Source organism: Malus domestica, chromosome 16 (genome assembly GCF_042453785.1).
Source record: "Malus domestica chromosome 16, GDT2T_hap1".
Taxonomy (NCBI): domain Eukaryota; kingdom Viridiplantae; phylum Streptophyta; class Magnoliopsida; order Rosales; family Rosaceae; genus Malus; species Malus domestica.
The window spans coordinates 2,590,904-2,614,380 of record NC_091676.1 but is presented as its reverse complement, the minus strand read 5'-3'; the positions used below and the strand labels follow the sequence as shown (position 1 = coordinate 2,614,380).

At 38.5% G+C, this 23,477-nt stretch overlaps 6 protein-coding genes across 9 annotated transcripts; 2 read left to right on the top strand and 4 right to left on the bottom strand.

Moving 5' to 3' along the window:
- Window positions 1–70: 70 nt before the first annotated feature.
- Window positions 71–1,988, bottom strand: LOC103402656 (putative glutamine amidotransferase GAT1_2.1). The gene is made up of 4 exons (XM_070815423.1): window positions 1,898–1,988; window positions 754–1,487; window positions 472–681; window positions 71–353 (listed from the first exon to the last, which is right to left on the bottom strand). Exons 1-4 carry the CDS (start codon window positions 1,986–1,988, stop codon window positions 99–101), a joined length of 1,290 nt encoding a protein of 429 aa, XP_070671524.1. The 3' UTR covers window positions 71–98.
- A 1,541-nt stretch (window positions 1,989–3,529) lies between these two features.
- Window positions 3,530–5,262, top strand: LOC103402658 (uncharacterized). The gene is made up of 3 exons (XM_008341410.4): window positions 3,530–3,939; window positions 4,046–4,251; window positions 4,717–5,262. The coding sequence occupies exons 1-3, from the start codon at window positions 3,847–3,849 to the stop codon at window positions 5,024–5,026; spliced, it is 609 nt and encodes a 202-aa protein (XP_008339632.1). The 5' UTR covers window positions 3,530–3,846; the 3' UTR covers window positions 5,027–5,262.
- A 1,140-nt stretch (window positions 5,263–6,402) lies between these two features.
- On the bottom strand, window positions 6,403–6,952 carry LOC139192859 (non-specific lipid-transfer protein 2-like). Its single transcript, XM_070815693.1, has one exon. It carries the CDS (start codon window positions 6,888–6,890, stop codon window positions 6,591–6,593), a length of 300 nt encoding a protein of 99 aa, XP_070671794.1. The 5' UTR covers window positions 6,891–6,952; the 3' UTR covers window positions 6,403–6,590.
- Window positions 6,953–9,290: 2,338 nt separating this feature from the next.
- On the top strand, window positions 9,291–10,284 carry LOC103403230 (reticulon-like protein B14). Its single transcript, XM_008342059.1, has 5 exons — window positions 9,291–9,318; window positions 9,402–9,585; window positions 9,699–9,840; window positions 9,937–10,006; window positions 10,151–10,284. The coding sequence occupies exons 1-5, from the start codon at window positions 9,291–9,293 to the stop codon at window positions 10,282–10,284; spliced, it is 558 nt and encodes a 185-aa protein (XP_008340281.1).
- Window positions 10,285–10,334: 50 nt separating this feature from the next.
- On the bottom strand, window positions 10,335–15,095 carry LOC114822033 (transcription factor LRL1-like). Of its 3 annotated transcripts, none has more exons than XM_070815690.1 (6): window positions 14,672–15,095; window positions 14,455–14,580; window positions 14,308–14,373; window positions 11,343–11,408; window positions 10,803–11,261; window positions 10,335–10,685 (listed from the first exon to the last, which is right to left on the bottom strand). In XM_070815690.1, exons 1-6 carry the CDS (start codon window positions 15,068–15,070, stop codon window positions 10,638–10,640), a joined length of 1,164 nt encoding a protein of 387 aa, XP_070671791.1. In that variant the 5' UTR covers window positions 15,071–15,095; the 3' UTR covers window positions 10,335–10,637. The 3 variants fall into 3 exon arrangements, with proteins under 3 accessions (XP_070671791.1, XP_070671792.1, XP_070671793.1); XM_070815691.1 differs by having other exon boundaries at window positions 14,482–14,580; XM_070815692.1 differs by lacking the exon at window positions 14,455–14,580.
- Window positions 15,096–19,512: 4,417 nt separating this feature from the next.
- LOC103402662 (uncharacterized) lies at window positions 19,513–22,825 on the bottom strand. Of its 2 annotated transcripts, none has more exons than XR_011577343.1 (12): window positions 22,518–22,777; window positions 22,343–22,441; window positions 22,164–22,248; window positions 21,726–21,795; window positions 21,339–21,399; window positions 21,208–21,261; window positions 20,892–21,048; window positions 20,688–20,784; window positions 20,487–20,596; window positions 20,139–20,287; window positions 19,919–20,029; window positions 19,513–19,827 (listed from the first exon to the last, which is right to left on the bottom strand). XR_011577343.1 is itself a non-coding variant. In XM_008341413.4 (12 exons), the coding sequence occupies exons 1-12, from the start codon at window positions 22,674–22,676 to the stop codon at window positions 19,717–19,719; spliced, it is 1,221 nt and encodes a 406-aa protein (XP_008339635.1). In that variant the 5' UTR covers window positions 22,677–22,825; the 3' UTR covers window positions 19,513–19,716. The 2 variants fall into 2 exon arrangements, 1 of the variants encoding a protein (XP_008339635.1); XM_008341413.4 differs by having other exon boundaries at window positions 20,181–20,287; window positions 22,518–22,825.
- Between the last annotated feature and the right edge of the window lie 652 nt (window positions 22,826–23,477).

Below are 23,477 nucleotides of genomic sequence, written 5' to 3'. Positions count from 1 at the left end.
TGGCAGCTGGAAGAAGAGTTTTTATATTAATCTCGTGTTTTAAGCGCAGATTTATAAGGGAAGCATCTCTTTCATAACGAATTGGAAGTGAGGAGAAATTAATCAGCATCGTTTTCAAGCAGCAAGTCATGAAACTTTGTCTCCAAGGCCTTGGAACATATCCGACTCTTCGTCCGGTAAAACGACGTCAGATCAGATATCTGCTCTATCGACATCTTCCCGATGAAGGCCTTCGCAACTTTCTCCCTCTCCTCGCACATCTTCAGTTGTTTCATGTATGCAGAAGCGTTTCTTACTGTTGCCCCCATCTGCTTCAGCCTTGTCTCTTGCTGCAAGCTCAATGCCGTATTAGCCTGATATCATACCGTTCGGAACAACACACCATTAAAATCGAACTATCATGACAACCTACAAGAACTAGAAACTATGTTGCGGGTTGGTTATGCTGTGTGGAGATGTTTTAATACTGACCTCCAGAAACTCAGCTCCGACGTCGAGTTGATCAGACTCTCTTCCGGAAACAATTCCACGCTTCGAGTACATGTTTCTTGCTACTGAGAGGCTCGTTACGATGTTCCTTCTCTTCATCTCTTGATCATGGTTAAGCTTTGGAGATTTTGGCACACATGCTGTGGTTCCATTGAGCTTCTTTTCGTAAGCTCTCACTGCTTTGACAAATTCCTGCAGATACAGCTAATTTTGACCATAAAATTGGCAAAAAACATGACAAACTAGAAGAAATTCAGTTCGTGCCTGATATGCAGACGGGCATCCTGGATACTCAAAATCATCCGAATCGGGTTTTCGCATTCTCTCCGGATGAAACTGAAGCCCCATGATAAACTTACCCTCGTCGGGATTATAAGCATCCGGCTCATAAAATCCTTCAACCAAACCATCCGGAGAGAAAGCCATCGGCACGAACCGCGGCGCCAATCTCTTCACCCCCTGATGGTGATAACTATTCACAGATATCTCCATTCTCTCACCATCCAAGGAGTCTTTAAACCATCCATGCAAAGGCGTATTTTCCACCACCTTCACCACATGCCTATGCTCGTCGTAATTCTCATAGCTTATGTGAGCAACTCTTTGAGTATTTTCCGGGCATTCCTTCGAGAGCTCGCTATCAACGTCTTGATAGAGCGTGCCGCCACACGCGACGTTAAGGACTTGGGAGCCTCTGCATATTCCCAAGTACGGGATGTTTCTTTCTAGGCATAGCTTTGCAAGCCCTAGTTCTATTGAATCTTTCTCTTTGTCGATGGCGGTGTCGCTAGCATGGAGCTTTCTGATCTCTTCTAGCTCTCCGGGAGAGAAACCGGAGAGCTGCGCATCGTAATGGGATGGATCGATGTCTTCGCCTTCGCAGAGAAGGACTCCGTGGATTGGCTCGAAGCTTTGGAGCAGCATGTGGACTCCGCTGACTCTTGGGACGATGACAGGTACTGCTCCATAGCTTACTATTAGGTCTAGATGATATTCTCCTGTCCCATATGTTGAAAAACACGTTTTTAATTAACACACATGGTTGGTTTAACAAACGATAATTTTTGCACGTCAGCATTTAGCCGAGTTGGCAACAGCAATATTCTCTCCATTTGCATCAAAGTTTGGCTTAATAAAACAATAATCTATGTAACATATCTGCATTGGCTAAAGCAGCATACTCCCTTTGCACTATATATTTCGAATTCTCCGATTAGATTAAATAAGAATAACGCTCAAAATCGAGAAAGAACGTATAATTTTATTGTTGAACAAGGAAAATCAACATCTGAAAATCTGAGCAATGTAACGTCCAAAAATAGAAAAACTACCTAATAACACAAGTGTGAAAAATACGTGACGGAATCAATAGTTTGAGCAATATATATGGAAACAGATGGAAACTAACCCACAAAATCTACAAACTTGTTCTTGCGGACGGTTCGTCGGGAGACGATAAGAACCCGAGGTAAAACCGTGGACAAATCTGAATTAGCCATGGATTGTGGATACAGACAGAGTGACCAATTGCACAGAGAGCGAGAGAGAGAGAGAGAGAGTGTGCGTGCGTGCGTGTGTGTGTGTATATATATAGAGAGAGAAAGAGTGCTTAGTAATTAATTGATCGGGATTTTCGGACTCAAGTCTTTAAGACTGAGGTGTAATGCTGATTAATTGCTGATTATATATGTGATAGTGTGAATGGAGACGAAAATCTGGGAAGATTGATTTGTCCATGTCGTTTTGTTTCCTTGTTTGATGGCTTGGATTTTCTTTCTTTCTTTGGTTTGGTGAGCGTGTTGCGTTGTATTCGTCTAGGCGCGGCGTATCCAACATATGTTTGCCAAAGGAATTGGCCAATTATCCTTTATTTTCGTGCCATCTTGTTTAGCTTAGCGTTGTCTTAGGGAATTTGGATAATTACTAATTATTAGGATTTTGGATGATGCCTTAAATCCAAAAGTCAAACTGAGAATCACTGAATCGTGTTTTCGTAAACACGAGAACTAATAGGTGAACACTGATACGATCATTTATGTGGATCAAAGCATTAATGAGATACAAAAATAACACGAGTATCAATAGGTGAACTTTAGTATGATCGCTTATGTGGATTGAACATCTATTCAACAATGAGTTATAGTTAAACAAAATTGAAGTATAGAAGGTTTTATAGAAAAGAATAATTACTTGAAGGGAGAGTAACAATGCAATGACGTGTTATGTACTGTCACGTAGAAATAATCCATGGAGTCCAGCATGCACTGCCACAGTAACATCTTCGATATAAGCTTCTATCTTATTTGCAGGGTTTCACTCTCACTAGCGGTGGGTTTCTTGATAAAGGCACACAATGCTGGCCCATAACCATATCTAACATACAGTAGAGGCCCAAGATGGGATGGGCTGCTGTTTTTTAGTGTTGGCCCAATATAGAAGGGGTAGTTTTGAGATTAAATAGTTGTTGCTGGTTTAGTGATGTGGACAGTGGCACGGGGACTAATCAACATCCAAGATTTAAAAGGGTGACCTGCTATTTCCGGTTTGAGAACCGGGGAATCTGGCAATCCGACAATCCAACCCGCTCTCTTGCAACCTGTCCAAAACCGATTATCCGGATACATGTTAAAAAAAGGGTCCCACATCCACGGGCAAGGATTCTCTCCAAAAAAAATTTTGTGAGAAATTAGAAATTAATCAATCGTGTCTGTTCGTATATTGTGCGGTCAGTTTTTTTTTCTTTTTTAAATACAAAGAGTTGAATAACTTCATTTCATTCTCAGGTAATGAAAACAGAATTTAATGGGATAGAAATATGATCCGGTGTAAAAGGTACAATGATATAATTATTTGAATTTTTTCTCGTTTAAGTTTATAATATTTATACATAGAAATGTATTCCCAATAAACTAAAAATGTGAAAAATAAAGAACTATAATAACTTAGCGTAAAGATTAATTGTCACACGCATACGCGTGTGGTAAGAGACTAGTTATTTTTAGAGAAAAACATTTTAACCTCAAAATTATAGGGGAAAATTGCTAATTATTCAACAATTGCCATATACTTGAAAAATTAATCAATTTGTGCCACAATTTAATTTGTTGTTAGACGAGCAGCGCAGAGCTCACTCACTCCTTGATCCTTGTAAAAAGTTTGAAGCTTGAAACTCGAAATGTAGGAAATTCAAATCCAACCTCATCTAAAAAGCAGCGACAAATTCCCCATTTTTCTTCGCCAAGACCCAAAAATAGACAAAAGGAAGAGAAAGTTGCCCAAATTTCTTTTCTTTTTCTTCAAAAGCAGAGAGAGATATTTCAGTTTACCAACGCCACACGCTTGCAGGGAGAGACAACAATGGCAGTCTCAATACCCATAGTCGCCATCGTCACCTCCCTCCACCTCATCGCCTTCATCTTTGCCGTCGGCGCTGAACGACGCCGTAGCACGGTACCCACCCCCATCTCATTGTGTCTGTCCGTTTTAAGTTTTAATTTTTATATTTAAGTACTTCAAGCCCTAACTGTTACTGTTTGTGTTTGTGTCTCTGAATTAGGCGAAGATAGTGCCCGATGAGTACGACGAGCGTACCTACTGCGTGTACGGCACGGACGCCTCCACGGTGTACGGATTAGCGGCGTGTGGGCTGCTTCTGGTCAGCCAGGCGGTGATTAACGGCGTCACCAGGTGTCTCTGCTGCGGCAAAGGTCTTGTCACTGGCTCCTCCACCACTTGGACCGTCTTCTTCTTCGTCTTCTCCTGGTAATTTTACCCATTTTATCCCCCTCTCCTTAACCATTTTTAATTGGGTCTTACTCTTGGTTTAATTATTTGATCAACGGTCTTAATCGTTCCATATCTTAGAAATAGTCAAGGTAATTGACTTGGTCACTTGTTTAGTATGTTGTTCCTTTGGATGATCTAATTGCTTGCTTGTTGAGTTGTTACACATTGACATTTACTTTTAATTGTTTGTATTTTTCTGGAATCTGATTTGGAGCTAACTAAAGACTTGACGCAAAACCGAGTACCATGACGTTCTAAGATTCATATAGGCAACTTCATTTAGTGAGATAAGGCTTTGTTGTTGCGTTGTTAGTGTACTGTGCTTGATCCATGAGTGAATGTTGTTCTCTACTCTAGTATTGTGTTTGTGTACATGGCAAATCCCATTTGCTTCATTTTGCTAAACCAAAACCTGAAGCTTCTGAACTGTGAATGACTCAGGACAACCTTTTTGGGAGCGGAGGCGTGCTTGTTGGCTGGGTCGGCAAAGAATGCATACCACACCAAGTACCGGGGAATCTTCAATGCAGATGACTTGTCTTGTTCTACTCTGCGCAAAGGGGTGTTTGCCGCCGGTGCTGCTCTTACACTGTTGTCACTGGCAGGGTCAAGTCTTTACTACTGGGCACATTCCAAAGCTGATACTGGGGGATGGGAGAAGCACCGAAATGAAGGCCTTGACATGAGCAGTTCTAACTACGGGCAGCATGAGCAGCAGCAACAACAAGCCAGTGGATTTCAGAAGGTATAATTCCGCTATTAGTTCTGCAGTTTTGGTGGCTTTTGTCGATCGAGGGGAAAGAAATGAATGGAGCAAATATGAAATGAGCTAAAGACTTGTATATGCTATGTCATCTTATGTATGTTAGAAGTGGAAGTAATTCCCCAGTCATATATATTCCCCAACTTTTGCTGGTTGCTTGATTTCCCATATTTCTTGACTTATGTATGTTGTGTTTTGGTATTATACGTTTGACATTGGTTCTCTGGATCAGGCAACAGCACCCAAAAAAAATTTTAGTCGGAGAGGAACTAACTCTAGGGGACTCGTTGTTTTGTTAAGTAATTGTCAAAAATGATGATAAACCAAATTTCAATTGTTAAACTAATCAATAACAAATATCTAACAACATATCGATAAAAAGTGAACGACATAATTATCAGATATCGATTAGATACTTCAAAATTTATCATCTCTCTCTATTGTGATGCATTGCAAAAAGAAAATTGAAAGTTTCAAACTCGAGTACATGAGGATAGGTAGGCTACTAAGAATAATTTGGTTCGAATTTGCCCTTAGTTTGAATTCGCTTTGGGCGAAAATCGAATATAACTTCACCTACAAGTGAAGAGAAATATCATTACACAGCAGTACTAATTGACATCAATGGTGCTATTTAAATACAATAACAACAACAAAATCTTATTCGATTAAGTGGGGTTGGTGATGAATCCTAAAACATCACTGCGCTCAGTTTTGCACCAAATCTTCCGTTAGCTCCAAGTACTGTCCTTTCTTAAAGTCTATTTCCAAGTCTTCCTAGGTTTTCTCTACCTCTTTTGCTCCAAACCTTTTTTGCCTTGAGTCTTTGTCTTATAATCGCATTTTTTAATTGGAGCATCTTAGATCTTCGTTTCACTTGTCCAAAACATCTTAACCGATTTTCTCTCATTTTATCTTTAATTGCAGCCAGTCCCATTTTACTTAAGATATTCTCATTTTTAATCTTGTCTTTTCTTGTGTGCCCACACATTTAACAAAGTATTCTCATTTCCGCTATACTCAATTTTTGCACTGTTGATGCTTTAACACCCAACATTTCATGCCAATAAAGCATTGCCAACTTTATTGTCATCTTATAAAATTTTCCTTTCAACTTTAGTGGCATACAACAGTCGTCATAATGCAATGCTAACCTTATTGCCGACCTATTTAAATGAACTGGATTTTTTACTTTTTTGTCAACAGATCGGCGAACAATCCGAATGTTTTATTTATTTTTAATCAACGGATCCATTAAGTTTCTTTTGTAAGAAAATTAGATCAAGTTTCTTGAGCTCAATGAGCTGGACATTTATGCTGGAGTGAAATGTAACGCTAAAGATGGATTGAACTGTAGGCCTACGTAAAAAAACTTGGTAAAAAGCTTCATTAATATACCTTCAAGTTCAAGGCTTCCTCACAAACAACTTTGAAATTCATGATAAATCCATCTCCCACAAGCACAAAATACACCACTACTATTGGTTATTAGCGGCTGATAATTAAGACGATAAATTAGAAAGTGGTAGCTGAGATTGAAGGCTAATCAAGCTTAGCATGTGGGGAATGGGGAACCACAAGTGTCGGCGACCTTCTTGGCGTTTGGGGAGTTGACAAGCTTCTGGAGGTTGGGGTTCTTCACATACTGGCAGAGGCAAGGGCTCTGCTCCTTGAGTTTTCCGCAACACACGGCGGTGGGAGAGTTCGAAGACATGATCGCGGCAGCGCATGGGGCTAGCTCCATTGGGTTACAAGTCACGGCTGCCTCGCCCACCTGGGTTTCCCTGACCACAACAAGAAAAACTACAAGACACAATATTCCAACGTTGTAGTAAGACATTGATCTCATCATCTTCAAGCTTAAGTTGAAGCAATGTATGTTGCCTACTGTATAAACGCTGGTGCAGCTCTAGTTCCATCTCTTGCCAATTTATAGAAGAGTGGCCAGGGATAGTGATTAGTACAATTAGTTGGAGATCTTCAAAAACGTTATCATAGACTAGTAGTAGTACACTACTCTTCTCCTTATAATTTTATACGTGAAAAAGTGCATAATGACTTGCGACTTATTTATATAACTCACATTTAGAGCAACTTTAGCATGGGAGCCCTTCCCGAGGCTATTCAGTATTCAATCCATTCAGTGAACAGTAACCGCCCTTAATGAACAGTAACTGTCTTTTATATCTCCACCGTTACACTTGAATAGCCTTGGCAATAGGCAATAAAATATTAGTTTTTTTAAAATAATACAAAATAAATTTATTCAACTAATTAATCTCTACCATTGGATTTTAAAAAAATTAAATTCTAACATTCCAGATTGTGCCACGTGGCACAACAGTAACTTTTCTTAATTTTAAAACTATTTTTTCTTTTTATTTCTTTATAAAGGAGAATAATATCAATCGTTGATCTTAGATCCAACGGTTGATATTAAATAAGATTTTTTTTATTTTTTTTACCGTTGCAAATCGGATGGTCCACATTATCTAGTCGTTGAGATCCAACGGACCATGGAAAGCCACGTGGCTTCCCAACGGTAACTTTTTGAAAATGCGACGCGGGCCCTAGTTGCTGAAAAGGTGTTGGGTGACATGCCCCCACACGCGGGCTAGGTGCACGCGCTTGACAAAAATAAAATAAAAAAATGGGCTAACGCCTGGATGACGTCAGCCCTACGTCAGATCCACTTCGGGCTCGTGGGCTGGCAATTCCTCATAGGCCTAGTGCTCGGACCTGCATTGTCCCTCGGGCTCCCCACGCTGGAGTGTTTCATCCGAGCTCTCAGGCCCTGTTTGGTCCACTGTCCTCCCGAACAAACTCTCACAGTGAAGTTGCTCTTACAATATTATGTTATTTACACATACAAAACTAACACTTCATATTACAGATCAAATCCACAAACAAAATGTACAACATATATTTTAGTTTTATATGTCAATATAAAGTTATACTACATTTTACTTCGATCACGATGGATCTCCCCTAATTTTTTTTTTAAAGCGAAATTCCCTACTTTTACTTTTACACACGCGTTGTAATGATGATTAGCCCAACACCGAAAAATCGTACATGTAAAATCTGTTCAACAGAGGTACTAATTTCATTTGGTCAATGGTCAAAGGATTTTTGGATCCAAAATGATGTCAAGATTATATGAGTTTATGCATGCCTTATGCAGTTAGGTTTTTCAGTATACTCAAAACACGGATAAATACATTATATGTTATTATATAAAGGGAAAGACTTATGAAAAAAGAAAGAAAACATTCTCATTATTTATTAATAACATATGGCGTACTGCTCCGTGTTCCATAAATATTGAAAAATCTCTCTATATGAGCACTAATGATGATAGTTGGAGCATGCTTATCGGTGATCAACGTGTTCATATCCTCTGCACCCTTTATAATTATAACCAATGTGGTCCAGTCCAATCACATAACCCACAAGTAAATTACGATTAATTTTCTCATCTGTTTTCACTTTTGTAAAATAAATTGGTATTATAAAAAGATCATCACGTACTTTAATTTAATTTTATACAAAATAATTGCTGGGTGACATGACATCTTTAAAGTTAAAGTGCTAGAAATATGATGTTTTTTTTCCCCCTCTTGAAATCGAAAAATTGGACCAACAAAAATAACTAAGTCCAAAGATTGGGCCTCTATCGTTGGAAAAGAAAGGTCCAAACAAATGGCAAGGCCCAGTTAAGTTGAGTCCATAGCCGCACCCTTTCGTTTTTTCCTGAATGGTTTCATAGTTTCTGTGACCAAACAAGAGTTTCATAGTTTTTCTTCTTAAGAAAATGAAATGCTATTAGAATTTAACCCTAAAAACCAGTCATCTCATTCCTCGCTTCACTGTTTTTAACTTTTTTCACGTAACTGGTAAACGCAAGATGACTATTTTAAAGTGCTAATAAATTGAATTATTGCAAATAAATTACGGTAGGAATACCTTGATCCATATTAATGTTCAACTTTTTAATTAAAAAAACTGTGACATACAAAATCATTAATCGACATTTAACAATCCTTGCACGTAAACGTAAGATTTGGTGCCTGCATTAAGATTTTTATTAATACATAGAAGCATTAATTTGAAATAGGCATGCGAGGAAGAACCAATCTTCTGAGCCATGCCAATTGCACATTCCTTAATTTCTTCCTTTTTATAAATAAGCTTATAGATGTAGGCCTAGCAGAAAATTGTAGTAATTAACATTGTCACATTGAACACAACCATGTCTCATATTCTTGGAGGAGGAAAAGGTAAACTTCTGTAATTTCATTTGCAACGTAACAATTTAAGATCTGTTTGATAACTATTTCGTTACTTGAATTGATTTTTGCAGTGGCCAACATATTATTATGGAAGAACAAGATAATATCTGCTTTAATCTTAAGCGCGCTTACAGGCATATGGATTTTTTTAGAAGTACTAGAATACCAGTTTCTCACTATTCTTTGTAACACCCTCACGATCACCATGCTTGGTATTTTCTTCTTGCAGCAAGGAGGAGCGAGACTAATCGCTCGGTAATCTGTTTTTAATAATATAATCTGTCCACTTAATTAACATCAGTATCTATTCCGTTTTCTGGTTCTTAGTTTCTGTTTGTATAACGTTATTCATCGTAATTCCTTGTTAGGTTTGGTTTTGTTCCACCTGATTTGGATGACATTAAACTCTCATCGGAATCGACTTGTAGATACTTGTTCGAAACATTTAACCTGTTCTTGCTCAACGTTTTGGAAATTTCATCTGGAAAAGACTTGAAACTCCTATTTTTGGTACGTAATCTTACTTGATTTCGACATTTTACGTACCCTGACCAGTGACCTTTCTCTAAGGGTTTTGACATTGTTAAGTGTTCAATATACATGCAGGCAATGGCTTGTCTATGGATATTGTCGGTTATCGGATATCATATCAGCCTTCTGAACCTTTTATATACGAGTGAGATCTCCGACCAGACCAACACAAATACAATACACACAAAACATTATTGCAAATCGATAGTTTTAAAGTTTGATTAATAATCTTGTTTGAGACTAATTGATAGTTTTCTGTGGTATCGGTATGAAGTCATTGTGTTTGTAGGAGCAGTGCCAGCTTTGTATGAGCGATATGGTGCTCAACTGGATACATTAGCTGCCAAACGCATCCAAGATGTGAAGGACTTGTACCAATTGATTCTTAACAAGATTCCGAGGCGAGAAGCGAGAGAAGAATAAGTTAGATATAGTAGTTCGTCAAATCATAAAACCATTAGTACCTAATTAAATTTGATTCAGAGTCAATAATCTCGAACAAATTTTTATAAGTACTTTGGCATGGAACATCATCAGTACTCTAGCAACTATAACTATATATATATATATGTTTTAGTACCATATATTCTAGAGAAAGGATAAATGCCCAAGAGCTGTTAAAACTAAAGAACCGAAGACTGATACGGGCGGATCAAGGCGCTTAAACAGGAAGGAAATTAGTATGGAAATAAGAGATTAAAACTTACGGAACGAAAAAAAATGGAACCCTTGTTAACCCCGCTTCATTTTAGTGACTGTCTGCTACTTTGTTGTCACTAATTTGATGTGGGTGTCACCACATGACTAGCCATCACCTTAGATTTCTACAAAGATTGAAAAGTACTCTCTTGTAATGAAAAGCGAAATTAACGATGGAACAAGACAAAGTGCAAACAACTTTCAACATAATGAAACAGAGAATAAAGGGACAGAAAATGCACCTGGTTTATAAATGGCACTTTCTCATTGTCACTAGCTGTGTTTGGTGAACTAGACTCTCCAGCTTGGTTAGCATAGTTGAATATGCGGGAGAAATTTGTAGGAAATCGTGGCTGAACCATATTTGATGTAGCCGCGGTTGTGCTAGGCATTACTTGCGAAGCAAGGAATGGAAATTGCATTTGCACTTGAGGATTAACGGGTAGACCTCCCGGTCCAGACATCAGTGGCAACCCTGCAGTTGCTGAGTGAACTGACATTGTTGGAACGCCTGTTGTATAACACATATTAATCATTCCCATTGCCATTCCCAATCCCATCCCAATTTCATACGCATTGCTCGTTCCCAGTCCGGGTCCCATGGGCAAATACGGCTTAAATTGGGACATTTGCGTGCCTTGAATCCCAGCCAATGATAAATTTGGAGTCTGGTACACAGCTCCTCCACCCATGGACATCATCTGATGTTTATAACAACATTTTTATTAAGGCAATTAGAAGTTTAATTGAAAAGAAAGAGGCAGAGAAATGTCAGGACATACTTGTACTTGAAGCTGCAAGGATTTGATATATTTAATCGCATCGTCCAGCATTGAAGCTCGGTCTGTCTAAAATTGGAAAAGCAGTATCGTTGATTCAGTAGTCTTAAAAGTTTTAAATAAATAATTCAAGGCACATATGAACAAAGGAAAATAATATACAAGAAGATTATCAATCAGTCTCAGCTAGCTTGTTCATCTTAATCAGCACCCTACATAGTCAACAGATTCAACAGCTTATAATGTTAGAGATGAAACACGAGTCAGCAATCTGCTCGGTCTATTTAGATTAGATTAATTGGGTGTGATTAATTAGTTGTTTAATTATGTTTAGTTACCCATCTAAGCCGGATTCTTGAAGATCATGGCATACTAAAAATACTTTGCTAGCTTAAGCATTTGGAGCTCTTTGGCCATACAAAATTTGGTTTAAAAATTTAGTCTCACTACTTACCCTAATTGATACCTGTTGAACTTATGATTAATGGAAAGCGAATCTGAGACTTCCACGAAATTTGATATAATTAACCATTCTTTTTTAATTCCGAATTTTTTAATTAAAAGATAATGCTAGGTAGACTAAATTGTTAAATCAAATAATGTATTTGTTGATGATTGAATTATTACTTTTAATTACGGCTGATTAAATTGTTTATTTTCTATTCATAATAGATTTGCAAATTTAATTTAGAAATTTAATCTATCTAACATTATTCTTACCTAAATTAATTTAATCGATGAATAAACAAAAATACTACTAAATAGTTGTTACCAAAGAAAAAAAACTAAATCGTAGTACTAACAGAGTTGCCAATTGGCAATATAAGGAGTATCTCAACCTCTTATAAGTTCATACAAGATCCCTCCTCCCATCAATGTGAGACTCATTCTCAACACGCCCCCTCACCTGTTGTGAGATTCATTCTCAACCCGCCCCCTCATGTGTGGCGAATTTTCAAGCCTAACACGTGGTCAACACAACGGGGTGACGTGGAGCACATGTGGCCGTTTGGCTTCACACGTGGGACAACTGCTCTTATAGCATGAAGAAAGTTGAGGTTCCACTATAAAACCAATTGGCAATATAACCAATTGGCAATATAAGAAGTAACTCAACTTCTTATAAACTCATGCAAGATCTCTTCTCCTATGTGTGACTTATTCTCAACAAAGTCATGACAACAAATTACAGTGGGGTGGCACCCAGTGGCGAAGCCAAGATTTCCCGAGGGGAAGGGCGAAATTCAAAAGAGTGCAATGTTCATCGAAACGGTTGCCTTCACATTAGAGAGTACAAAGTTTTGAGTCAATATTCATAACATAAAAGAGTCTCTTTACCAAAAGTGTTGTAAGTGGTAATATCAAAGTCATGTAAGAAGCTTAAATTGATTAGAATTAGATTCTAAAAAACGTTAGGCGCTAATCAGGCAGCGGACTAGGGCCTAGCAGCTAGGCGTCTAGGCGAGATTTAGGTAGGAGCCTAGATGAATTTAAATAAATTTCTTTTATCGTAAAATAAGCATTAAACAATATTTACATTATTTCTTAAAAAATTAATACAATATTAATATATAATCTGAGAGTTTAAGATAAATACGTTGGGGTCTTAAAAAGAGGGAAAAAAATACATACAAGAATAATTATAAAAAAGAAAAGAAAAAAAGAGCGAAATGGGTTAACAAATCACAAAAAAAAAGGTGGGGTCAAAAGAAAAAAAAAAGAACAGTACTTGAATACTGACTAATCAGTAGTCAATTTACTCACTATAATAGGTGGCCTAATAACATTATAACACCTGTCTATTTAATATTTTCCCAGGATAATACTTGGGTAATCAACAGTGAGTACCCAATTTCACTGACTTCTTATGTGGAGAAACCATTTTACAACACCTGTCCTTTAAACTTTAAAGTTTCTCCAAGCACTCTGCTATTCTTTGTAACCAAACAATCGACTCTTCTTTTAAACATGTGACCAAACACACTCGGTCTTCCTTCTCCAACTCCAACAAGTCTGTTAAATACTTCCACCCCAGGGCTTATTCTTTAGCCCCAAACCTCTCTTCTCCAGAGACCCACCTCCAGTCCTTCTCTTCTTCGGGCGACCTCACCCTGAAATCCTTCTCTTCTCCGTAGACCCGCTTCTAGTCCTCTTTTCTCTGGAGATTCACCTCCAGTCCTTCTCTTCCCCATTTATTTTTTTCAAAATCATTAACTGTAAAGATTATTAATCAAAAAAGCCAAAGATCAATTTTTGAAATCATCAAAATCCAATCTTCATAATCACTGTATTCATTGTCTTGGAGGAAAGGATTGGGATGAGGTCGACGGAGAAAAGAGGGATTCAGCATGAGGTCGTTCTGGGAAGAGAGAGATTGGGATGAGGCCGACGGAGGAGATAGATTGATGGGAAAATCTGGGTTGGATTTGACGTTGCGGGAGGTAGGAAGAAGGAATGGGTATGTGATTGACGGAGCAAAGAAGGTTGAATGGGGGACACGTTACCCCCCCCCCGGCACCATATATATATTTTTTCAAAACAGATGAAACGACGCCGTTTGGTGTCAGTTTTTAAATTTTTTTTTACCAGGACCAAAACGACGTCGTTTTGGCCTGGATTTAAAAAAAGAAAAGAAAAAAGAATCCAGTTGCAGAGAACCAGTTCATCCGAAGAACAGAACAGACGGAGCGGAGCTGCGGAGCGGAGGGGCTGGGTTTCCGGGAGGGGAGAGGCTGAACCTGCGCTGGGGCTGTGTTTTCCGGCGAGGGGAGTGGCGGCTGCCACTCCTCGCCCTCACGTGGCTTCGCCACTGGTGGCACCTATGTCAGAAGTCGGATAAGTAAAGTTATATATACAAACAAATAGTTTTGTGGGTACCATCTCTTTATCGATCGAAGCTAATTTAACATCAATATAAATTAAGCGGCAAGGGGAAGAAAGAAGCCATTATATATACATATATACACACCTTGTTACAGTTGGGTATAAGCTCCTGTAGCACCTTCAGCTTCCCCCGGATTTTGTTCCTACGCATCTACTCATGAAAACAAGCAAGTGTAATTAATTAAGTTAGTTTGATTAGTAAAATAAAGTATATAAGTTGGCAAGGAAATACGATAAGCTGAGTGGGTGGTTGGCCCACCCTCTCAGACATATTATGCAGTTCAGTAGCACGACTTCTTTTGGGCCGTTCGTCTTTGCTTTGCTTAAATTCTCCAGAAAGCATTACAGGTTTAGTTTCCTAATTAAACAAAAATAATTAATTAAGCAAATTAACAAGAAATACAAGAACATTAGTTATAACTAGCTAGTTAAGTTAAATATGTACGGACCATCTCATGGGACGTCGTCGTCTTTCCACTGAATTCTCCTTTTTCCAAGCTTAACCCACACAACATAACCTCTTTATCGTGCGAGAAAATATTGGGTGTGGGCTGCTGCATTTGTAAGAATGGATCAAGCTGAATATACGACAAATTCTGAAATATTTCTTGAAAATGTTTATGGTCATCTCCTCCAGCTGCCGCAGCTGCACTAATGCTGCTACTAGTATTGTTCCAATGAGAATTATCAGTTGGAGGGTCAAGGACAACCGAATCAATAGGAAGCACACCGTAATTTTCATACGGAAAACCTTGAGAGTATTCACCGTCATATGTGGTGGTGGTGGTGGTGGACGACTTGGCGATGGTAGTTTTCCAGTCGGGCAATTGGTTGCGCATGTTAACCATAATGTGTAAACGCCACTTGACTTTAGCAGCTCAGGCCACAAACAAACAAATAAAAGCAACTCAAAGAGGTGCACCGCTATGTGTGTACATATTATTTACAAATAGAGAGAGAGAGAGAGAGAGAGAGAGAGAGAGAGAGAGAGAGAGAGAGAGATGGATCCAAAGGGGTTTGGCAGAGAAACTGATAGAGAACTTTCAAAGGGGTTTTGCACTAATGCCTCTTCATCGCAGTCTAAAAAATATTGTGTGATTGCGTTACATGCGCATGCGCGAAATTTTGGCGCGTTGTGGTTGTACATGCGTAATATCAGTTGTTGATTTTCGGGTAATCAGTAACATGATGATGACTTTGTCTGTTTGCCCGTATAAATCCATAGCAGCTTAGCCCATAGTCTTCAGTGTATCTCCTGAATCCTTGATCAGCACTGCTGTTCTGTAGTGTGGGCTACATGTCGGACGCTGGATGGCACACGTCTACACAAATGACTCGTGTCTACTAGGGGAGCTTCATCCCCACCAACTTGACTGTTTTTTTCATTTGTTTTGTCTCTCAACTTACTTACTCCAACGTTATTTTAAGGGAACAACCTGAAGCCGAGTATTTTAGTATGCTCGAAATATAAATATATACATCATATATTATTACATAAATAAGAATATATTGAAAAATCTCTTCTCGTCAAGATAATTAATGCATGTTTGCTTGCACCCTAAGAGATTATTGAATGGCAATGCTAGTTAGATTGTATACACTTATGAGTTTATCTACCTTTTACGTGTTTATCTCTTCATCACGTAATAAACAAAATTGTAATAGCATGCAGCTGGGTGAATTACGTTCTCAGAGGCTACTCAAGATAGAACTTGTAGATACATGTATGTTCATCGAGATTTATGAGACTTAATTTTGGGTAGAATTACTCATTTTAGTTTGTGTTAAATCATGTAGGATGAGTTTCTAATTGAATTCGGCACAGCTGTACGTCGTGAACAAGAAATATATATCGATCTTATGTTCTTATATGGATTTATATATACAACTATTTATGCTATATACCCTCCATGCTAGGGTTTTGAGTTTCAGATTAATTGCACGTTCATCTATTGGTTAAATAAAAGGAAATAGGACAGGAAAAGAAAAATATCTGTTGGTCGCTGCCTCAATAATATAACCCTAGTTCCAATGTTCTGACCAAGTTTGTTTCTATGCTGGAAACGATCTTCACGGCTCATTTAGTGGACAGGACATGAAGGTTATTGTTTTTGAATTGTTAGAGTAGAATTTGAAGGTTTTTTTTTATTTTCTTTTTATTTTCTTTTTATCGAAAGAATTTGAAGGTTAAGGTTGAGATACATGTCTAGTGTCTGGTATAAACAAGTCAATTAGATAGGTTGGAATATGAAAAACATTTAAAGAAAATCTTCCAACCGCAACAACAAAGTCTGTGTCATTAAGCGGCATCGACTATATGAATTCTAGCAACCTTCTCTCTACCAACAAGCATAATCTTCAACTAGACTGCAACAACGAACGCGATCTAGCAAAGATCAAACATCAACTTGCAACATCGCTACCCACAACGAAAATCAAGCATCAATCCATGTCGAGGAAGATGAGAAGAAGATGATGCAGTGAGGAGAAGGCATCAGAACGGAGGCGCGAGCGCGATTTGCTTCTGGACTTGTAATCCAAACCCCTGTTATCCTAGATTTATCTCATCCGTGATATTGTATAGACGCATTAAACAATGGTTGGTACTCAAATATAATTTACTTGATCACACCCCATCCAACTAGCCCACTAAACAGAACCTCTTATAAAAAGCTTGGGATTTGCAGTTTGGAATCACAGCATTCAAATAGTTGATTTGGTTAACGAAATGGAGGTGAGGACTAAACTATTTTTGTCACTAACTTACATTATTTTTTAGAAATTAGGACAAAACAAGACGCGAGTCATATATATGAATATGTTCTTACCGGTAAGAACACGTTCATTAGTAAAACTGAAAATTTACATGTGTTCTTACTAGTAAGAACACGTTCATATATAATTGCCTACTATGTTGTAGTAATTTTTCAAAAAAATAATCTAAGGCTCCGGGGTCTACTATTTCTTATATCTTTTTTCCTTTTACATGCATTTTGCCAACACTTTACCTACTATATATTTCGGAATAATTTAGAAGCAAGGCTAGTGTCGGCGCTAATAGCAATGTTTTGGCGTGCCATAATGTGAAGGTTAGCGTGTCAAAGTGTTAGAAAAATGCATGGCATGACACACTAACCCGCACTTCATGGCACGCCAAAACATTATTATTGGCCCCAACATGTCCTGAAATATTTTTGAGTTGTTTATCATGTAGGCCTTGGTACCATAAATTATATTTTGATCAACATTCAGCTGCACCGTGTCAACTTGGCCGAGAGAGGATGAGACTGAGAGCACCACCACCTCCCTCCTTTCTCTAACTCTTTTCTTCTCTTTGTCATGGTCTATCTTCTCTTTGCTTCTTTTGGGTCTCTTTGCGCTTTGGGCTTCGACGGCCCTATATTAATTCTTTTCTGACCCAAACAAGAAAACCCATTTTCCTCCCCAACTCACCGTAACACCTTCCACGTTGTGCTTTCGTTCAGCGTTCCAGTTTATCTCCTATCTCGTCCAATTGGTTGAAAAAATCGAAGTTGTAGAACTAGACAATATATGTGCAGAAAGTTAAAGTTTCGCCCGAAAATCAGTTAGTAATATAAAAAATAACTTAACTACATATAAGTACATGCAAAATTCCTCATTTTCTCGAGAAAAAAGAAGAAGGAATGGCATATTTAATATCGAACGTGGACGCATTATCCTTGGGGATTTATAATATTATCCATACTACATAAAAAAAGAGAGAATAAAAAGACTAAGTAGAAATGACGCAGAATCGAAGACCTGGCATTGTCAATGTCAACACCTTGATGATGCTGATACAGTCATTGCCGTAATACGGATCCTTAGCTATATATATCTTATATGAAACAAAGGAGACTGCACCCAAGTCTTCCTTTCTCTAGGTCTTCACTTTCTAGATCACTTATTCTCACCTTTTTAAACAAAGCCGGCATCGCTGAATTGGACCAGTTGACAAGAATAATGTGTCCATCTATGATCTCTCTGCATCCGCTCTCTTTCAAACTATGCGGTCCATAATTTCAGTAAACTTCAGATGATTCGTTTACACTTTGGGCTGACCAAATTTTTAGTTTATCCATTTTAATGTGTCTGTATACATACACACGCACACCCGTCCAACGCGGAGAAGTGTGATTGGCCAATGGGCACCAATCACAATATATAAGAGCAACTGGAAAGATATAAAACACGTCCTTTGGATAAAATTAGACTACTAGTATGTTGGTCAGCTTATCAGAAAGCCTTATCAGCCATTTCTAAGGGAGAAGGTAGGAGCTTGCAGTTTATCAGTTCATATGGTGAGGGACTGGAAAGAGCTAGGAAGTGGAGGTGGAGGGACTGGTTTAAGCGGCGGGAGTGCATCAGTTTTCGTGATGTTGTGGGCAGCTCTGGCCACCTTTGTTGTTATCTCAGCCATCATCTTCTCCTGTGCAGATGGCGTTCCCAAAGACAAAGCCTCCACCAACGGTCACGATACTTACGGTTCTACTTGCGCCGCTGCAGGCTGTGGAGCTGGCTGCGGTGCTTGATCAGCAACCGCCACCCGGCGCGCGACTGAAACTCAGCTTCCAAGAACCACGCTTGTGGCTGGTGAGATAGCAGCAGAATACAACTTTGAAAAAAACAAATTGGCCGGGGAATAGGAAACTGTAAATTTTGGCTCTTTAGCCAAAATAGTTAATGAGATTGTTGTAACTTCTTATTTTGGTCTCTGAGATTCAAAATCGATAGAAGTTGACTCTTAGATTGTCCATCGTCATTTTGATCATTTTTTGAAAAATCTCCGTTAAATTGAAGAAACCATCAATCCAATAGGAATGTTGGTTTGACAAAACTATCTTCAATTTAACGGAGATTTCTCACAAAAGGCCAAAATGATTAACGGTGGACCAATCTCCAAAACCACTTCTATCGATTTTATATCGCATATACCAAAGTGAGGAGTTATAACAATTTCATGAACAACTTTAGATAAAAAGCGTGTAAATTTTTATTTTTACTATTTATTACTTGATTTTGATTGAAATGTTTATTTCGAAGATAAATGTTACCTGTGTATTACAGCCTTACAAATGGATGTAATTAGGATGATCAATGGATAATGAACGTATTTTTTCCGAATGCAAGTAGTTCTCTTATCTGGCCTTTTTGATTCCAGTGGCTGACATGTTGCCATGAGCTAGCGTTTGGTTAGGCAAAGTCACATGTCTAAAGCATAGCATACATCCATCAAACTCACCGGATGCCTTGAAACAGCGAGAACAAGTTACACGCAAGATGACGACGATGTTATTAACCAATCACACGACGCTATGTTGAAAGGTATAGACACATGACACCACAATAATAGGTTTAAAACAATGTCACTTTTACCGTGTCCCTCCCATGTACAACTTTTACAGGATATGTCCTCTCTTAAACATATGAATACACTCTAGTTCTTGGTATCGCATTTTATTCAGCGAGATATTTACTTTCCAACCTGTTTCCTAATTTCGGTGGATGATAAATCCACGCGGAACTCTGGTATTGAGATGAACATATCTCTTAACTCCTCAGGAATATCAAAATCTTCAAGAACCTGACAAGGTAATTACACAACAGATCGAATAAACAACTTTCGTAAAGAACGGTAAAATGGATGGATGGTCAGTAATGATCGCAAAGCTTACCTTGAAAACACCATGTACATTACGGCCACCCACAAGAAAAGTGGTCCCTGTTTTCTTGCATCCAAGAAGTATCTCCAGCATCTTCTTGTAGTCCCCGTCATAGTACTTCGGCTGTAAAGGAAGAAAATTAGCTCGCAAAAGTGATTAAAGTAGTGATAACTTCCATATGTAACTTCAGCATGCATATCCACCATCAAGATACAAATGTTATAAAACTAACCGCTCCATCTAACTTTTAACTATATGCATTGAAGGAGCATACATTAATCAGCCTCGCTGCTGTGTCCGCACCAATCACAAAAGCACTGCCCGGGAAAAGTTCAGCTTTCTTATAAAAAAATGGCTGATTGGATATAATGACTGTTTTTCCTGTTAGACAAAGATAAAAATTATGACTTCTACATCAAATAAGTAATGACTCATTATCCATGTTATACGCATATATAACGTGAAAAGATTTTCTCCTCAAAAAATTTCACCAACTAATCCCGTATAAAGACTCATTACCCCTCAAAATCCTGGAAAAGGAAAAGGAAGACAAAAAAATGTCATAGATAATCAGCCTTACCAACTTTTTCAAACTGCTTGACACGATCTTTGATTTCTGATACTGAAAGTGGAGGTTTATCAGCATTGACTGCTGAAATCTCAAAGCATGGATAGCCATTGCCGCATAAGCTGCATATAAATGAGTGATTGACGAGTATTATTATACATGCCTTTTCAATTTTAGAAAAGAGAGAGTGCCAGTTAAAGCAAGCTGTTGTACCTAGTAGCAGCCTCCAAGAGCTTCATGTGACCTTCATGTAATGGATCAAAAGAACCAGGCAATATTATCTTCCTTTCTGCAGTCAACATGTGTGGTTCTGCAAAACTCAATGAAAAACAAAGCATTATGCAAACAGCCAAGGAGCACACTGACCTGTATAACTATAGAACACATTGTGCTGAGGTTATGTTAATTAAATCCTACCACTTGAAAATGGATACACCTTAAAGCATATTTGCCCGTTAATAAGTTGCTCCAACTCTTCATCTTCACTAAAATTCATTTCACATTCATCAGGTACTTCAGATTCAGTGAGCTCTGAAACAAATGTCCCGGGAACTTTGCATGAATTTGCAATTGCCTGTAACAAATTAATAGAAAGAAACAGATTTGAAATATGAGTTTAAGCAAGTCACATTTAGCAAAGCTACGAAGCTAATAAAGGTGTGGAATTATGTTGCTAAATTTTCTTTCCCTATATATAAGGTCCCCAGAGTAACTAGTAGAAATTTTCTCAGACCTTGAGTAAAAGATGACTTGCAACCATATCTTCTTCCTCTCGATTTCGTAGACCCTAAAATGACAACAAGCATGACATAAGAAATGGAAAACTTGAAGATCATAATCAAGACAATAATAAATGACAATCACCTTAGAAAGAGTCACTGTTGACACCCAAAGTCTGTCGGATGTCCTTGTTGACAAGTGAAGCCTAAACATCAAGAAGAAAGAATGAAGTAAGCAGGCCTAGGTTGACGAAGCATGAAGAAAACACTAAATAAATAAAGCAAGCCCTTATGGGAGGTGTTATGCGTGTAACATATCTTAAAGTAAAAACCATAAAACCAAACTATAATATGTACAATGGCACAAACGAATTGGATTTTATGAAAATCAACGTGTGTCAAAATGCAGTTTCTTACTTGGATCCTCTGTTTCTGCCATCATTACTCAGTGGCTCTATTTATGCATGCTAGAACATACAACAAGTGCATATCCAACTAGATCAAATAAAATATGCACACATTCAAATTATACCTGTGGTCTCCGAGTTTTGGACGTGAGGTAGCCAAAGTAGCAGTGAAACCTACACCAAGAACCGGGGAACCTATTGCATAGAAAAAAGATGGGGTATAAGAGCCACATTCACATAATACCTAAAACATTATGCATGAGTTCGTCAGCACTTAAGCTACAGATGCCACCTCATTATCCTGTGTTTGGCACTAGAGCAACTAGAAAGTTGAAGCTTTCCATGCTACGCAAAGCTAGTGAACCAACTAATCATATATATGGAATCATGTATAGAGTACAAAGCTTGGAGGAAATGCAACTGCAAGACATAGCTTTAAAACACTATCCGAATCCGAATTCAGAACTCAAGTATGATTCTATACTTATAACCGTATGTATGTATGTATGTATGTATGTATGTATAACCACATAGTGAACCAGTGAGTGTGAAATAGCACTAACCTGGCGATGAGAGCTTGAGAGCGCGATTGTAGGCCAACAAAGCCATTTCTTCAGCAGTGTGTGCACTACAAAACTGGTTCGGAATCTGCAGCAACACAGAAAGCAAACAAATTTCGATCAAATTCCATAAATTGACGAAATAATAAACAATTAAGAGCGAGAAATAGAAGAATTAAAACCTTGCCGAGCAATTGGATCATCGACATTCTGGAGTAGGGCACCACCGCTTCCAGGACCGTGTTCGATGCTCCAGGAATCGACAGCAGCCACGCCACGACCTGATTTACGCTAATCCTGATTAATTAATCATGATAAACTCTCAATCACACACATTAATTTAGCCGTAAATGTTACCTGAGAGGCTCCGCAGACGAGATAGAGGACGGACTGCGTGGGGCTCGAGTGAATGGCTTCCACTAGTGTCCTTGTTCTCGCGCTCATCATACTAGGGCGCGCACTCATGCAGTCTTCCTCCATCGTCGTCTCCTGTCTTCCTCCATCGTCGTCATCCATCGGATTCTCTCTCTCTCTCTCCTTTTCTTCGGTCTTCTTCTGTCCGCAGCCCGAAAACGGTGTCGTTCTCTTCTGTGTAACGAGTTCTGCGGGACCATTCAACTATGGGTCCCGCCACCTGCTCAAATGATCATAATGGGGTCCGGCCCATTCCATTCTGGTACGTTGAGGAGCCCGATACAAAGGCCCATTAAATCTGGGGCCCAATTGAATTAGACTTGTCCAGCCAACATAGTCGTACATTGTAGGGTCTGTCGTTCAAATAATTCCGCGCTGCTTTGCTGATTGATTTGATCGTTCATCGGAATGAGTTGACTAATTTTTTATTTTATTTGATCGTTGATGACAGATTTTCATGCGAGATAGGCGGAGGAGAGGGCAGCTGCTGCCTAATTATGCTCCAAATTTTCTAAGTTTTGACGGTCTCTGCTGCCGCCTAATTATGCTCTCAATTTCAAATAACGTCGGCTTGGCACTCATGACAAAGCACATGAGTTGCTTTCCAATTAAGATACCAATTATAACGAGATGCATGTTGGGTAATTATGCTTGAACCTTTGTAATATGTAAAATTTTTATTATTAATGAGAACTCCTCTACTCACGTGGAGGGTAGCTCAAGTTAGGGTGAACGACCGATATTTTTTGTTTACTTTCATATCTCTATCTTTTTACATATTACCTACACTTGGTGACTAAAGCAACCTTGCGAATATCACACCTTGATACGTTCCAAAGTCAACTTGATTTTATGCATTAACAATGAATATTGTGAAAGACCGTTGTTACTTGCCGAACTCAA

Excerpts from the sequence above, each read along its gene's own strand:
- LOC103403230 (XM_008342059.1), top strand. The coding sequence starts at position 9,291 with ATGTCTCATATTCTTGGAGGAGGAAAAG. Across the intron at positions 9,319-9,401 it reads TATTCTTGGAGGAGGAAAAG|TGGCCAACATATTATTATGG; the intron begins GTAAACTTCTGT and ends TGATTTTTGCAG. Across the intron at positions 10,007-10,150 it reads TCTGAACCTTTTATATACGA|GAGCAGTGCCAGCTTTGTAT; the intron begins GTGAGATCTCCG and ends TTGTGTTTGTAG.
- LOC103402658 (XM_008341410.4), top strand. The coding sequence starts at position 3,847 with ATGGCAGTCTCAATACCCATAGTCGCCATCGTCACCTCCCTCCACCTC. Across the intron at positions 3,940-4,045 it reads CTGAACGACGCCGTAGCACG|GCGAAGATAGTGCCCGATGA; the intron begins GTACCCACCCCC and ends TCTCTGAATTAG. Across the intron at positions 4,252-4,716 it reads TTCTTCTTCGTCTTCTCCTG|GACAACCTTTTTGGGAGCGG; the intron begins GTAATTTTACCC and ends TGAATGACTCAG.
- LOC139192859 (XM_070815693.1), bottom strand. The coding sequence starts at position 6,890 with ATGATGAGATCAATGTCTTACTACAACGTTGGAATATTGTGTCTTGTA.
- LOC103402656 (XM_070815423.1), bottom strand. The coding sequence starts at position 1,988 with ATGGCTAATTCAGATTTGTCCACGGTTTTACCTCGGGTTCTTATCGTC. Across the intron at positions 1,488-1,897 it reads CAAGTTTGTAGATTTTGTGG|GAGAATATCATCTAGACCTA; the intron begins GTTAGTTTCCAT and ends CATATGGGACAG. Across the intron at positions 682-753 it reads GATGCCCGTCTGCATATCAG|GAATTTGTCAAAGCAGTGAG; the intron begins GCACGAACTGAA and ends CTGTATCTGCAG.
- LOC114822033 (XM_070815690.1), bottom strand. The coding sequence starts at position 15,070 with ATGGTTAACATGCGCAACCAATTGCCCGACTGGAAAACTACCATCGCC. Across the intron at positions 11,262-11,342 it reads CCTTGCAGCTTCAAGTACAA|ATGATGTCCATGGGTGGAGG; the intron begins GTATGTCCTGAC and ends TATAAACATCAG. Across the intron at positions 10,686-10,802 it reads AAGTGCCATTTATAAACCAG|AAATCTAAGGTGATGGCTAG; the intron begins GTGCATTTTCTG and ends CAATCTTTGTAG.
- LOC103402662 (XM_008341413.4), bottom strand. The coding sequence starts at position 22,676 with ATGGATGACGACGATGGAGGAAGACAGGAGACGACGATGGAGGAAGAC. Across the intron at positions 21,796-22,163 it reads TCTCAAGCTCTCATCGCCAG|GTTCCCCGGTTCTTGGTGTA; the intron begins GTTAGTGCTATT and ends TCTATGCAATAG. Across the intron at positions 20,785-20,891 it reads GGTGTATCCATTTTCAAGTG|AACCACACATGTTGACTGCA; the intron begins GTAGGATTTAAT and ends TGAGTTTTGCAG.